Here is a 17277-nt window from a genome sequence, read left to right as displayed (position 1 = left end):
ACTGTTTTGAAGCGCATGTCAAAGCATTTATCTACAGTCCAGTAGTTACAGTCCAGGACTTCTTTATTAGCAACCCAGCTGGAAGTTACAAGATAAACAAAAAACAAGCAAGTCATTTCTGCAAGTAACAAATCGTTTAGAAAACTATAACTAGTACCCTGCAAACATTTGACTTATTTCCATTAATTGAATATGGTCACATCTGTAGAGATACACTAATGTACAGTTTACTGTAGCTACTGTGAACATATTTCCAGCTTCATTTGAAATCATAAAACAGACCGTTTTGGCCAAAAATCATTTAGCAGGCTTGACTGCAACACCAATAAACCATCCACAGCCTTGTAAACTTTCAGGCTCCTAATTTGCAACTAGTTTTCCGGAATTAAGAAAATAGACTGCAATCAAGTTTTTAAAAGAGAGTAACTACTGTAAGTTACATACATACTGTAGGGTACAGCATATTCCAGGCTTATTGAGATACAAAAAGCCAATTCAAGGATATGCCGGCTTAATTTTTTTTTTTTTTTTTTTAGAAAGAAATTCTATAGCCACCTGTTTATCCCCATACCAATTTATATGCGGACAGTATGTGCACAAAGTGTGTGAACCAAAATTAACTGACTGATAAGAAAAAAAAGACTTTCAAACAACAATTACATTAAGAATCAATAGACAGTATCTTTTACATAAAGGAGTCTATATGAAGACAAAAATCTTCTACACAAGCATCGTCTGCAAATTACGAAGGCATCAATAACAATATGGAACAACAATACCAAACAGTGCTTAGAACAGCAGAAAATAAATCTTCACAGGGCTATTTGCCATTTACAGTGTGCAATATCATCACTTTGGCAACCACAGTACCCTTACAGTTCAATCCACAAATAACCAATACACTCCCATTCTTTTGGTTGCCAGTGTGTATGATCTCTAGGAAAACAATACGTTTACTCACCAGCACCTGTACTACAGTCTCCACTTCACCCTCACAACTAGCTGTGTTTTTGTACTGCTGAGGAGACTCAATCACCAGTTCTTTCTTAGGAGTTTTATTTGTTCTTCCTTGCATTTTGAAAGCCAGGCAATGAACACCATTTAATAAATCCCTAGCAGCATGAGACTGGCTGCCACTACAGCAAATGACATGCCAGTACACTACAGCCTCAGTGCCTAAAACAAACAGCAGCCGCAGCAGCAACAAACAACAGCACTAGTCAGTCAGAATGTTTGAAAACTCTCAGTGCTGGAGTGAGCCTGAGCCTTCTCTGCAAAGCTTGATCAATCAGAACGCACAGCAAGGCAGGGCCAGCCTCCAGGGCTGTACTACATTGCAGGAGGGAGGATACACAGCGTATGCACTCTCAAATAAAGTTCTGTGGTCTGTGACATACATGCTGTTTTAATGTCTACCAAGTCATCTGATTGAACTGGAATTCACCTGAAGGTTTGGTGCTCTAGCTGTGTATGTGCACTGTATATGTAAAAAAAAAAAATCCCTTCCCCACTCATAATGTGTCAGTTGAAACTGAGCCCAATCCAAGGTTGAGCGTTTTCATACTCTATAACTAATCATAATTCATCCCAAACGGAGTTCAAGTATCATATACAGTATTTACTACAGCTACTAAGGTAACCGAGCAAAACAGAAATCCACACAAATTAATTAAAAACAGCCCCTTTAGAAACAGGGGCTGGGGTCAAATCAAGCCATCCATCTGTTGTAAAAGAGTGAAGCAGCAGCTGAATTCTGAAGAGACTGTAAGAAATCACTTCACACCTTGGAGTCCTGGTGAGGTGATATCTTTACCAGGAGGGGGTGGGGAGGGGATGGGATTCTAGCCACAGCTACAAGGATCTTCACAACTTCAGAAACCAGGACTTTTTTCAATGCAATGGAACCACAAAATGTTGGCGAAACATTTTGTTCAACTGGAATTAGGCAACACAGCATGGAAAGCAATATACAGATGAAGTAAAATGATACTGCAAAAAAAAATGTGTTCCACTGTGAAGACTGCCAAAGTGAGAAAGATCAAAACAATTAGAACATAATTAAGTTTACAAATGAGAGTAGGCCATTCAGCCCATCATGCTCGTTTGGTTGTTAGTAGCTTATTGATCCCAGAATCTCATCGAGCAGCTTCTTGAAGGATCCCAGGGTGTCAGCTTCAACAACATTACTGGGGAGTTGGCTCCAGACCCTCACAATTCTCTGTGTAAAAAAGCGCCTCTTATTTTCTGTTCTGAATGCCCCTTTATCTCCATTTGTGACCCCTGGTCCTTGTTTCTTTTTTCAGGTAGAAGAAGTCTCTTGGGTCGACATTCTCAATACCTGTTAGTAAACCACAGAAACTAAATTAAACAAATAGTGCATGCTAAGGTAAATCATAAGCAGTACGCCCCTTAAAACTATAAAAACAACAAATAGTTTAAATCTTGAAACATTGCCCATATGTTAAACGTAATGACTTTTGCTTTAACCTTTAACCACCGATCTCAGATATTGCTGAGTGGTTATAAGATTGGAAATACCAGGGCCTATGGGATGAAGAAAGGGACAGGAGTACAAAAGGCCAATTCCAGCTGATAGGACACACACCCCCACCAGAATTCTACTTTAAGTCAATGTGCTAAAGATTCTGGAATGATTTTTTTTTCATGGATATACATAACAGTCAGTGTTTAATATCAAGAGGAGAGCAAATGGTACAACATGGACACAGCTGTTTCTCTCGAGGCACCTGCCCGCCCCATGTGTCATAGTTCACAAGTTTCTCACCAAATTGTACAACAGTATCACAAAGCCACGTCAATGCATTATACACTTCTCTTGTTTCTGTTGTTTTTTCTGCAGTAGGTAACAGACCAACCCCTTTGCTCTGAATATTAGAACACCCATACAAAATGAAACTGGATACTATACAAATAACTGTACCTCCATTTCTGTCCAAGATAATGAAACAAAAAAAGCCTGCTTTGTCAACACAGCTTTTAGTAAAACATTGCTTTGTTCGATAATTTTTTTCTTTACATGTTAAAACATTGCTGACGATGTGGTTTAATTAGACAATAGAATTTGTTTAGATTTCTAAAAAAAAAGACAAAATACCATTGTGAACGGGAGCGAATTAATCTGAGCTGCAAATCTACTTCCCGACCAGGAAGGGCGCTAAGTAAGGTTGGTGTTACGCCTTCACAAGGATGGGCCGACTCGAGGGCAGATGGAACCGGAAGTCTGTCATCTTGATGGAAGGGCATAGTTGTAAGACTGCTGAACAACTCTATTGTGATCAGCTGTGTTGTGCGCGGTGACTGGATGGAGCATAGCGCCAAGCTGGATCACAGGGAGGAGTTTGGCAGTACAAAGGGGATGCAGCTACGTGAGTACAGCCCCTTAGGCTGACACGCGGACAAGCCGGAGCGCTGCTTGTGGGTTTGGAAGAAGAAGAAGAAGAACAAGAACAAGAACAAGAACAAGAACAAGAACAAGAAGGACCACGGAGCACAGGCACCTGCACCTGCACTACCGCCGCACCTCAACAGGATACAGCACCATGGAGCACGAGCACCTGCACTACCACCACACCTCAACAGGATACAGCACCACGGAGCACGAGCACGAGCACCTGCACTACCACCACACCTCAACAGGATACAGCACCACGGAGCACAGGCACCTGCACTACCACCGCAACTCAACAGGATACAGCACCATGGAGCACGAGCACGAGCACCTGCACTACCACCACACCTCAACAGGATACAGCACCATGGAGCACGAGCACCTGCACCACCACTGCACCTCAACAGGATACAGCACCACGGAGCACGAGCACCTGCACTACCACCACACCTCAACAGGATACAGCACCACGGAGCACGGGCACCTGCACTACCACCACACCTCAACTACCACCGCACCTCAACTGGATACAGCACCGCAGAGCACGGGCACCTGCACCTGCACTACCACCACACCTCAACTGGATACAGCACCACAGAGCACATGCACCTGCACTACCACCACACCTCAACAGGATACAGCACCACGGAGCACGAGCACCTGCACTACCACCACACCTCAACAGGATACAGCACCATGGAGCACGAGCACGAGCACCTGCACTACCACCACACCTCAACAGGATACAGCACCACGGAGCACAGGCACCTGCACTACCACCGCAACTCAACAGGATACAGCACCATGGAGCACGAGCACCTGCACCACCACTGCACCTCAACAGGATACAGCACCACGGAGCACGAGCACCTGCACTACCACCACACCTCAACAGGATACAGCACCACGGAGCACGGGCACCTGCACTACCACCACACCTCAACTACCACCACACCTCAACTGGATACAGCACCGCAGAGCACGGGCACCTGCACCTGCACTACCACCACACCTCAACTGGATACAGCACCACAGAGCACCTGCACCTGCACTACCACCACACCTCAACTGGATACAGCACCACGGAGCACAGGCACCTGCACCTGCACTACCACCACACCTCAACAGGATACAGCACCACGGAGCACGAGCACGAGCACCTGCACTACCACCACACCTCAACAGGATACAGCACCACGGAGCACAGGCACCTGCACTACCACCGCAACTCAACAGGATACAGCACCATGGAGCACGAGCACCTGCACCACCACTGCACCTCAACAGGATACAGCACCACGGAGCACGAGCACCTGCACCCTGGACTTGTATTTATTGTTTATTAGTGCAAGCCCACAGTAGGATCCCCAATACAACTTACAGCAAAGGAGACAGTTTTGAAATAAACACAGAACACTTGTAAATATACCCTCCGTTTCAAGGACATTATATCCTTACCCGCACCACTCACATCCTGGCCACCATAAATTGATTATTAAATAACCTTAAGAGAAAGAACAAAATACTTCCTGTCACAAGTACCACAGTTATCAAATGTAACACCCAACATGCATGAAGTAACTTTTCTGGAAGTTTCTAGCACCAGTAATTATAGACACCTGCTCTTGCTGAAACTAAGTAATATTGCAGAGTTTTCTTTTTTTTTTTTTTTTTTTTTTAATAATTACAGAATTGAAACAAAGAAAACTAGAACTGCTAAATATGTGTTCACACCTCCAGGAATAGAAATATCATCTTTTATTTATGATTATAATAGAAATATCATATTTTATTTATGATTATGTCCACATCCTTTTAAACAGAACCAACAGAGAGGCCTTGTAAATGAGAAAGAACCCAGCAGTGGATAATCTTTCTTATGCAATATTTTGAATTTTGTAGTCACTGCTTGCAGAATACAACTAAAAAGTAAGTTGATGGATATCATGCTACTGTAGTTTTTTTTTAGGTTCTCCACTTTGAGCACTGTGAAGATCATTTTTACAATGTTTTGATGCAGCTACTGTAGCACTTTTGAAATCCTAATAAAAATTCTCCCACAATTTTCATGTTACATATGTTCGAAAACGATTGACCTCATTCTAACTTCCAATAAAACAGTCCAAAAATGCGATCTTAAAGTTTAGCTTCTCCTAACAAGAATATACTGTTGGAAAATAAAACAACATTTGTATTCTTTAATTTTGTGGCTCTACATTTACACCTTTGGAGTCGGTATCAAATTCTTAAACAATTTTCTATTCATTTATTTATTTATTTATATGTAAAATATTGTTTTATACTTGGTATAGGCAGTTGTGTGCCAAATTAACCCAAAAACTAAGTTCAAGAGGAAGGACTGCCCCCTACACACATGACATCATCCAATTCTGGCCAATCAGAGCAATATAAATAGACTTTCAATTTACAGTACCCCTCTACTGTGTCCGATTAATTTGCAGATGCCTCCCCAACTCCACCCTTGTAGCTACCCCCTTGTGTATTGGGGGGGCTACTACCTCGTCCAGCAGGCCAAGAGGGTTTGAGGCAATTTTTCATTTCTGTATGTCGCAAAATTATCAATAAAAAAAAAAAAAAACCTTTAAATGTCTGTGCTGTGGGGTTTGTCATGATCTACTGAACTCAACATAAGCAAAACTGCTGGTAACAGCGAGGCCCTGCCCGACAACAACCACCAGCAATGTTATGCTGCAGAGAGAATACTCTTAAACTATTCAACAGTTTGTACCAAAGCAAGTGTTGACAATTAAGCCAAGGAACTCTGAATAAAAAACACTTAAACCAAACAGACTTTCATGCACTTGGCTGGCTAGTTTCAGAGCTTTCTGCAAATATTTGCTGCACAGCACTAATACATTAGATGTAAGGTTCTCTAGACAAGCTTCATGTTGACTTCAGTTTTCTGGCTGGTATCTGTCACAGCAGATGGAAAAACTGCATGTGAATTTTAAAATGATGAAATCATGACACTGACTCAAGTACTTTATTAGTCCATCTGCAACTACAGCAGGATGTGTACTTTGGAAGTAAAATGTAAATGCTGAATATGAAACCACCACTTCAATAAGCCAGCCTTGAAATGTGTGCTTACAATTTACATTTAAAAGTGATGTGCTCTTTTTTTTCTTTTCTGTTTTAGCACCAAGCTCTGGCTAAATAATTAGATAATGTAACAGGACAGATGCAACTTCCCACATTTTTTTTATATAATCACTGTATTAGTTTAAATGCATATTTTATTTATTTAGTAGCACAGCATTTTGAAGTGCTATGCTCAGTAGCTTGGTAACATTCATTGCTTAGGTAAGGCTTTACACCATATGGCTGTTCTCATTAATATTCAGCCCTCTGGAATGGGTTACCTCAGCGAGCCGATTCGGATTTCAAATTGAGAAAAAAAAAAACACACACTATAATGTAAGAGTAAAAATTCTCTTCACTTAAATGTTTGCCAATATTAAAACACTGAAGCAATTACAGTAATGCATTGATTAAACCCGACTGCAGTCAGCACTCGGATATGCAACACTCAGATACACGTTTCCTCCAAAAACAAAGCAAACGAGACAATCATTAAACAGTTTTAGATACTGTGATGCATTTTTTTTTTTAATCTTTAGTTGTTTTTGTGCATTTTCATTTGCATGTGAACTGTGACATAAGGGCCTTATTGAACACTATATACTGCAATTTTGAATACTGACTTTGGATATGGTTTTAATTCTGGAGACTGTGTTGTTATTTTTTAATCTTTTGCTAAATTGCATTGTGTTTACATTTTACGTAGTTCTGTGCATGGGTAACATTTTGATTTCACTTTGCTGTTGGGTCGTTAATTGGGAATTTTACATACTGCTACAATACATACCGGATTTAAATGTATGTACTGTATTATAGTACACGTGTCCAGTTGTCTCTTTTGGCAAGTGATATTTTCAGAATCATATCATCCTGAATTAAAATACTAATTCTGTGTACCAACAAAACCAACTACAGTACATCTAAATGGAAGCCTACCTATTTTAAAACAGTCCTGTCAGCTATGTATTTGTGACATTGTATCTTTTTTGTGTTCCCTGAAACTACTGATACGTTTTTGTCTTTTACTGCTGTGTTATTCCCCAAACTCATGCACTAACAAATTTCAATTAAAGAACGAACGTCTCCCTGTAGTTCCTCAAACGCAAGTCATATTTCTTCCTTGTAAGAAGTGTGTGTGTGTGTGTGTGTGCAGGGCAGGGGGTTGTTTGGGTGGTAGGGGACAGGTTACAACGTGCTCACCTTCATACACGTCAAATCAGATGAAATAATCAGACATGCGTCACACTCGTTTAACCGTTACTGAAGTCAAAATTGTAAAGAGTCAGATCTGTAAGAGCTGACTGTAGTACATTTTTCAAAATATGTATGCGGTTCGTTGATAGCAAACAAAATGGCATCCCGCCCCTCACCCCCACTCCCCATTTTAAATGACACCCCTCCCCCTCTTGTCCCTTTACAAAAAAGGATTAATGCAAGCAAAAAGAGATGAATGTCAGGCAGATCTTTAATTAAACAAGCTTGTAGTAAACAATAACAAGGCTACTCTGCAAAAGAGTTAACCCAGCTCCTATTCAACAGAATGATGTCATGCTGGCAGCACTGCTTGCATTTGAAAGCTGAATATGTTCTTAAAAAATAAAAGAAAACATATGAATTATACACACACAGCAAGAACTAGTATGTAATTGCATGCCTTCAACTGAATTGGTTTGTAATGTGTTCAATATTTGTAATTGATTTGACTGGGGACTTTGGGTGGGGTTCATTATTCTAAGAAATGTTCTATGCAACTCCTGGCACCCCTTAAGGGAGGAAGTCAGGGATTGTAAAAGGGGGAGGTCTGATGACCTAATAACACGCCCCCACCCGTCTGATCAAAAGCCAACAGGGATGAATATCTAAAATGTTTGTATATCAGAGGAGCAGAGGAACTGTGTAAAGCTATTAGTTCTTTAGAATGCTAGGAACACACATAAATCGCACTTGCTGGCTAAAAACAAGATGTTTTAATCGTGCAGCTCTCTTTAAATTTGACCAATTGTGATAGCAGATGCATAATAAAATAACATTGATACACATAGGTCCTCTATAATATGGAAATTTAGTAATTGTAGTCTGCCAGGATAAAGACTTTTTTTTCTGTCAATGTATTTAAGAAACACCCCCTCTCCAGTTACTGGAATGGCTGGTTCTCATTTTCCCAATGCCTGACAATCAATGACTTGCTCCATATATTGGTGCTTATAGCAATTACTGTACAACCCCAATTGATTCCCACTGAGCAGCCTTGCAGGAAGATCAATAGTGTTTCATAGCAACCACACAATTAACAGCTCACTGTCTATTCCATCTCTGACACAAGAAAATGGGACAGTCCATTTCCTAGGCTAATTCTCAAAAATGTCTGGAAAAAAAAAGCTATTATTTGTCACTTAAGCTGCAACACCATGTCATTTTTTAATCCGCTCTTTTACTGTAACCAGATTCACATATCCATCACAATACACACAGGAATCTTATTTTCCCCACCACGAGTAAAATGGAAGAATCAAATGCAGGAGACTCCATTTTTTAAATTAGGTTCTGTGTAAAAGCCTGACCTTTTTCACTTTTTCAGCAAATACAATGTTGTGCCTGCCATCACTGGATGTTTTGATTGGCATCACTTTTGCATGAGCGTGCAGTGGGAGAGAGGGCTACATGACTGGGCCTGGGTGTGCTGCCACAGTAAGAAAGCAAGGCTGAGTGACACCGTCATACTGTACTGTATTTATATGTGCATAAGTACTACCATGGACACACTGCCTCATATTAAACTCCAGGAGTCCCTCGATTAGGCTCACACAGGTAAAATGTTATTCCTCATAGTGCTAAAATATTCTAATACAATGTGTGTTACTTGCACCGAGTAAAACAATTTATGTTGTTAACAACATATTCTATAGTACCTTTCTTTGTCCAATTTTAACCATTTATTACTACATGGCTCACAAGACAAAAACATATAATTACATTACGAACAAAATACATGATTTATGAATTTTGAGAAGAAATAATTACAGACCAGTGGTTTATATTGTCCTACTCACTCTATTAAATGAGCGGAATTTTGGAAACATTTTGGAAGTACCTGCTTCTATAAAAAAGGGTCTTTGCTCAGCCCTAACACTGACACTCTCTCATTTTGAACTCTAGGGAGTCACTCTATCAGATTGCCACTGGTAACATTTTATTCCTCTTGGGTAGCAAAAAAAAAGTTCAAATCTGGATTTGGGCCCCAGACTATACAGTGCAATTCAAAGAAATGTCTGAAACCTGAAAACAAACAAACAGTCTCAAACCACAGCAGTGTATCAACGGGTTACATTTTTGAACAGCCATAAAAAGGAAGATACTAAAATATACTCCAAAAGAAAGATACTCTATGCACATGAAATTAGAGGGTAAAACAAAGCCTTCACTAAACAAAAGGAACATTTCTGTTAAAAGGGGACGTAATAGAACCTGCTACCACTTTCATCTTCCTTCAGGATAAAGAAACCTTTATAGATTGGCAGCACTGTTACACTACTTACTTCATAAATCATTTTCCAGTGTTCATAAAATACCATTGTGCACTTCTCCTTTTAGGAAACAAACCCTCATTGTAAATTTAAAAATATTCCAGTTTCTCTCTGTACTTTCCAATTAAAATGTAGCTTTTGTTTGTAGTTATACTACTGAGCAAACAGATTCACCATTGCCAAGGCTCTAAATTTGAAAACTGCTCCCCACCCTAATCAGATCGGAGACCTACAGAAAGTGCTATTGCACAGGGAATAACTCAGCAGGGTTCCTCAGTTTCAACAGATGGAATTACAGCCTTATTATGATCAATCAATCAATCAAAATTTATTTTGTATAGCGCCTTTCATGCCAAGGCATCCCAAAGTGACAAATAAATAAATATACTACACAATAATATAATATACAATAAAATATAAAAGAACATCCAAAAACAAATGGGAAAAAATAAATATAAATAAATAAAATACATATTAACAAAATTCTAAAATAGGCCATCCCAATCTACAAAAAGGCCGCTGCATAAAGATGTGTTTTAAGCTTTGATTTAAATGCATTTATGAGTCAGCTTTACGGATTTCAATTGGAAGATTGTTCCATAATACAGGTGCATAATGACTAAAGGCTCTTCCACTACAAGAGCTATGTTTTACCATTGTAGTCACCAGAAGCCCAGCACCAGCAGCTCTCAACTTGCGTCCAGGGACATAAGGTAAAAGCATATCATTAATGTAAGCATGGCCATTTCCAGAGACAGCCTTAAATGTCATTAATACAATTTTAAAAATAACTCTGTACTTCACCGGAATGTATTCTGAACCTGCTGTAAGCGATTGATACGTGTACAAGGTAGACCAGCCAGTAGGGCGTTACAGTAGTCCAGACGGGATGAAACAAAGGCATGAATTCAAATTTCTACGTCAGATTCTGCAAGATACAAACAGATTTGAGATATATTCCGCAAATGATAATAAGCAGACTTCACTACAGCTGAAATGTGATGCTGAAAACTAAGAGTAGAATGAACTCCAAGAAATTAAAAACAGAAATAAAATTACTAAAAAGTTTCAACTTTACGTTACAATTTATTTATTTTTTTTTCCCCTCAGCCAACTTTTGAGGAACTGCACTGGGTTGGGAAGGCGGTCCAGTTTTTTTTTTCAGTTCAGGAATGCTGCATTGTCTTGTTGGATTTTCTGGAGAACGCCCAGTCTTTTGGGTAAAAACTAGGCATCTGCACAAGCAGTCAGATTTTCCACTCGCAGGAGCAGAGGCCGAGAGAGACTGCTGTTTGGATAATGTCCCAGCTCTACTCAGAAAAGAGGGGCGGAAATACAAAATAAACATCATCCAATTAAAAAAATAAGACCCATAAAATACAGACTACAAAGCCTTACCAGTTCACTAATAAATTGGCAAAGAAATAAAATGTCTGAAATTATCTACAGTAAACTCATTCAATGTTAGGTGGCCAGTTAATTATATATTCCACATATTTTGATTACATAAACGGTTCATTGGATATTCACGTCCCATTATATATTAGGGCTGTCAAACGATTAAAAAAATGAAAAGCGATTAATCTTGCAATTAAATATTTTAATCTTAGTTAATCTTGGTTTTAATCGCATATTCATCTTTCTTTTATGACTGATGCTATTATTATTATTATTATTATTATTATTATTATTATTATTATTATTATTATTATTATTATTAAAGTTCTTCTTATTACTATAAGGCCTTACATGGTGTTGGATCTTCTTATCTTCAAGATCTGCTGACCCCATATGTCCCTGGTCGATCCCTGAGATCGGACAATGCTAGTCTTCTGACAGTCCCTAAAATTCGTTTGAACTCTGTCTGAGCCAGGGCATGTAGTTATAATGCCCCTCGTCTTTGGAACTTGCTCCCGATTCACATCAGGAAAGCTCGCACAACTGAATATTTTCAATCCTGTTTGAAAACGTATTTTTTAGGGTCTGTTTATTTGTAGCTGGATCATATATTACACACAGAATTTTTTTATATTTCTTTTGTAAACAGTTTATGAACAGTTTCTTTCACAAATCCATAAATGTTTTATATCAATCTCTAAACAATCTGTAGGTATGATCATTCAGTGTTTTAATGTAATTTATACTAAAGTAGTTTCTCAACTACTTTACTATTACTTTACTTAAAGGATAGTGGGGGGGGGGATAAAAAAAAAGCAGACAGAACTAAACAAGTTTAAGATGCAGCTGCGTTCTACATGCTATTCATTTGTCTTTGGTGTTGTGTGAACTATTGTAAAAACTCAATAAAACTCAATTAAATTGTTTTCTTTATGTTGAGTTTTCAGGGCATTTTCTTTTTTTCCACTGTTGTGCATTTTTTGAATACAACTGTTCATTTTAACCTTTTTTTCTTTTTAACACAACAGTACTCACACACGTTTGGTCACCATCATAACTGTTGCATGAAACCGGAGTGTAATAATTCAGCACCTCTGCACTTAAGCATTTGTATGTCAGCTAACAAGTGTTCCGCTGATATCCCAACACGCCTTTCTTCTTAAAGGCGTACAGCCTCTATACATGAACCACCAATATCTCTCACAAGCCCCTGGGTACATATTTTTACGATATCACAACAAAAGGAATATGCTTTTTTTTGGTGCATTTGTATAGCTATTATGTACTACATCACCTTACAGTATAATATTATGACAAAAAATGGACTGAATGATAATACTCGAAAATAATCTTAATATTTTTAATAAAGTAGCCGGCGCAAATATACTATTAGGCAGTGGATTGCTCCGATCGTTGGCTTATTTTGAAAACCCTGCATTCATTGTCATTACTTTTGCTTTGAAAATAAAATCGGTTATTTTTTTAGCAGTCATTTTAACATTTTAGCCTCTCAAAGTGCTTAACACAGAAAACCCGCCCCTTCAACTCTCTGATTGGTTAAATCGCATCTGCAAGACGGGTGGATTGGGTTTTTTCAGCCGGGCGGTGACAGCCACTTCGCCGGGCGGTACGCCTGGCTGAAAAGGCCTGGGGAGAACCCTGTTAAGTGCTAATGTCATGCTTATTTAGTAGAGTGGGCATCCGTGTTTGATTTGAAAATGACACTGTAATGGATTTCTAGATTTGTAAGCTCTAGGTTTAAAGGATTGCACATACTGGCTTTGGTCAACAAAGAAAATGGCATGCGATTTCATTGTGTTTTACAGGCTTCTTCACATCCCTCCTTTTAATACCAGACTGTATTTTGAGAACCTGCCAAACCACCTTTTTTAAATGGGGAAAAAAAAGAGAAACTTTCACCTCACACACAGACAAGAAAGGTCACGTCCCTCCATAACTCCTGAAAAAAAACTAGACTCCTACGCCCACCCATCTTCCCTTATCTTTCCTGGGGAAATTCTGAACTAAACACAAATAAGGCAAAGACGCTGCTGCCTCAACTTAAACTCAACAAGCAGATGTTGATTTCCTTTAGGAAGGAAGCATCAGTGCTGGTTTAAAAGGGACAGATTGAAAAGGCAAAATAATATCCTGCGTAAACAAAGCCACTTTACTTTTGGTGAGTGTGAGCTGCACGCCCATCAGTACTGTACATTGCAGAGATTGTGACTGGTGTTCCCAACATAGGGCGTAACCTAACATACATACAGTACACACACACACACACACACACACACACACACACACACAAGGTGATTATAAGGTCGAAGGGCCACTGTGAACTTCTGTGGAAGACACTTTCCTAATCAAACTGAAGGATGTGATTCAGGAGTGAAAATGCTCGATTCTGCTTCTCCTAGAAAAGAAAGATGTCCTTATGCCGACACCCTTTCTCTCCATTCTTTTCTTTAAGCTTTTTTCAATCATTGTTAAGACTTGAGGGAATTCCAAGCATCAGTGGAGATATAAGCATATCACCAACTCTAAAAAATAATGTGCAAGACCGTCTTCTCTTGGAGAACAGAAACAGTACAATAAGAAAGCTCTCTCAACCCTGGTCAAGGCTTAGTACTTTGCAGCACAGTGTCCATATTAACCTAGAATCACATTCTTCTGCAAGCCCTCTTTCTCCCCTGCCCATCCCCCATATACATCTGTTCATCAGCACCTCTCATACAATTTATCTTTCTCTATACAAACTACATGCAAGCCATTTCTTTCTTAATGCATTCAAAGAGGTTACCTTAAAATCTCCTAACCGAGCATTTCTATGTAATTCTTTTTGACTCTTAAACCCAGCTGCAGTACCTGCCTACCTGACGACCCATTTAATTCACAAAGCTTCATATCAGGTGACAAAGCCCTTCCCCATTTAATGTTCTGTTTGCGCTTTGGAAAATAGCCAAATTATATTCTTAATAAATTGGATATGGCCTTTAAAGACCAGCTTTGAACCAACCTCTCAAGTGATATACAAAGCTTAACACTCCAAATTGTTAAGGAAACATCTTCTACTGACTGGTAAAGGATTTGAAAGGCAAAGTCTAATTTCCAAAATTGCAGAAGGCATCCGACAGCAATATGTAACTGACTGTATAGAGATATTTTTCACCCCATTAAAAGGTTCTTCCTGGAAAAGACGAGCCCTGTTGATTTTACACCTTATCCGAGACTGCAGCCCACATTACATGTAATTGAACTTGTAACCCATAGACCCTATTTATAGGATGCTGTTTTAATTGCCTGTGCCATCCAAATGGACTGCAAATGAAAAAAAGCTTCCTTTAAAATAAGTACTGAGGAATATTAAAAATAAGTGACAAACTACTCAAATTGAAAAGGGCTGATTTAATTTCATAAATCAAGATGCCAATTATTTTAGTACTGAAAATATATATATTTTTTCTTCAAAACAATTTTTTAAAGCTTGTATTTGTCAATAACAGATCTTTCATTAGGGGAGGCATAGCAACAAAATAAAAAGAAGGAGTAGGAATCCATTATCCTATAAAAGCAAATGGTTACATGTATTATAATGCTGAAGTCCTTTTAAAAGGGGAAGCACGCGCACGCACGCACACACACACACAATATAATTCATAAGATTCAATTGCAGGGATAGACTTAAAAGACTTAATTCCTGCCTTTTCTGTTTTTAAAAAAACACTCTCTCTCAATGCGCAACTTAAAACATGTTCTGCCTCACACTGTTCTTCAAGGCATACAGTACAAAAAACACAGCATGTCAGCATTTACCAAGACAGAATGCGTCCATATCCTGGAGTCTCCCCTGCTCGGTGACTGCGCTGCTTGTTCCAGGGCATTCTGCTCTGGCTCGTTCTTGCATATGTAGCCACAGTTCCTCTCAATGACTGTGCGAAGGCCTTCAAAAAGAATGACACTGGTCGTGCAGCCCATCCCAGTAGTGTGCAGAATTCACACATCACCAGCTGCATACCCGTGCTCCTTCAGGCTTGCTACCTACTGCCCAAGATCCCCCGTTTAACCTCTTTCCGCTGTGCTTCATACCCTGCTGTATCTCCCAAAACTTGTAGTAGTACAGACGGAGGGGTGGGGACAGCAGCAATAACCTTCTTCAACTGCTCAGCAGTGCAGTGCTGTTTAAAATGAAACACAGCACATCCCCAGGTAGTGCAAAGGTATCAGAAAAGCGTCCATGCAAAGGAAACTCGGCTGCATCAACTGCCTAAATTACAGCTGAAAGTGATTTCACTATTTCCATGCAATACTGCATAAAGGTTTCTCTGCAAGACAAGCCACCCTTCTGCACGTCTACTCAGCCTGCTTCACAGTGCCTCTGGTGAGTCTGGTGCCCCAGATTAAAGGATGCTGTGAATGATGCTGCTGCTTCAGCTACTGCACATGATCTCACTGCCAATCTCTAGAGCTGCAGTTGCTGATGCTCATCCCAGTCTGTGTGTCTCTCTCTCTCTCTCTGTCTCTCTCTCTCTCTCTCTCTCTCTCTGTCTCTCTCTCTCTCTCTCTCTCTCCTAAATGAAAGCATACATTCCCATCTCTTTCCTTGACCCAAATCTGCAAGCGATTTACTATTTTACATTCCACTAGGGAACACACAAAAGGACAGTAGGGGGGAGGGGGAGCTGGCGGAGAAATATTGACTTGTAAATGAGAAAGCTGCTCTGGCCTCTGCTGCTGCTTTAGAAACCTTTCCGTGTCAAGTACCAACCTTCAAGAACCTTCTAGAACCAGCGGAAGCGAATATATAGAAGTGAGAATCAAATGATGATGCTCAGACACCAGAGGATGCCAGCTTGACCTGAGAAGAGGAGGGGCACCCAAATCTCCTCCTTTCCTGACAAAGGCAGGTTTCCCTCCCACATAAAATACGGCCATTATTTCCTCTCAGACCACTGGCAGCTATGCTTGTGAAACTTTAGGTCTTCAAGGGTCAAAATACCTTGAAAAATGTGAAATGGTGCTATCACTCAATATCACTGATTTAAATTGCAATCTTGTTGAGTCTACAAAATTGCATCCTGAAATAATTGCACTGCTTCGAATTGAAATACCCAGTCTCCACCTACTTGTCTGTGGGAGACGATAATGTTTGATTTTCTTTTTCAGAAAGAAAGCGGCATGTTTATTACATGTTTATTGATGGGGCACTCAGTACACAGACCTGTTCTAACAGCCACTTAAGAATTCTGCTAAAGTCCTAACATACCCCAGAACTACAGGACACAACCCTCAAGCTTTAATAAATGAACAAAATCTCCTGAATTAAGTGACAATGAAGTTCGGATTACATTGAGACTAAAGGCCAGATACCAATACACCATTCCCCCTCCACTAGCAGTCTGTATGCATTTCCTGCAGGTGCATTGTGTTTAGGTCACTCTGTAGGGAGGATCTGTCGTGAGTCAGTATCTTTTGTAAACATGAACCAACCTGCCACGGAAATCTTTACAGGAACTGTCTGTCATATAAAAGATGGAATACCCAGCTCTTCCAAAGAGGATTTTACATTGGTGGTATCCCACAGATTTTGGGTTTCAAAGTTCAGTTCTATCATATCCAATTAATAGGCCAAGTGATTTTCCAGTTCAGTGCTTGTTTAACCCATTGGTTGAGAGTGCAGATTGGAGTCTCCTGGGTCTTAGTCCTTGCTGAAAATGATATTTACCAGTATTTTAAATGGTGTGGGTGAAAGGCCTAGTATCAATTAAATGGATTTATTGCACATATTTAATATTCACCATTTCTCCACATGCCTTTTAGAAAACATCAAAGCATGCCCTTCAG

General features: G+C 39.6%; 1 protein-coding gene across 20 annotated transcripts in view; it reads right to left on the bottom strand.

Moving 5' to 3' along the window:
- The window catches only part of LOC117405230 (dedicator of cytokinesis protein 9-like), a 114568-nt gene that overhangs the window by 67581 nt on the left and 29710 nt on the right, over positions 1-17277 (bottom strand). For 5 of the 20 annotated variants that reach the window (XM_034008117.3, XM_059030003.1, XM_059030006.1 and 2 more), the window contains exon 1: positions 15250-15815. The exons of 4 other annotated variants lie outside the window; for them this stretch is intronic. In XM_034008117.3, the coding sequence (XP_033864008.2) occupies positions 15250-15411 (162 nt within the window). In that variant the 5' untranslated portion in view covers positions 15412-15815. Of the gene's footprint in view, positions 1-961; positions 1196-15249; positions 15818-17277 lie in introns of those variants that run through there. 11 more of the 20 variants (XM_034008113.3, XM_059030007.1, XM_059030000.1 and 8 more) reach the window with 7 other exon arrangements.

This window comes from Acipenser ruthenus, chromosome 9 (assembly GCF_902713425.1).
Source record: "Acipenser ruthenus chromosome 9, fAciRut3.2 maternal haplotype, whole genome shotgun sequence".
Taxonomy (NCBI): Eukaryota; Metazoa; Chordata; class Actinopteri; order Acipenseriformes; family Acipenseridae; genus Acipenser; species Acipenser ruthenus.
This window is presented reverse-complemented; position numbering and strand designations above follow the sequence as displayed.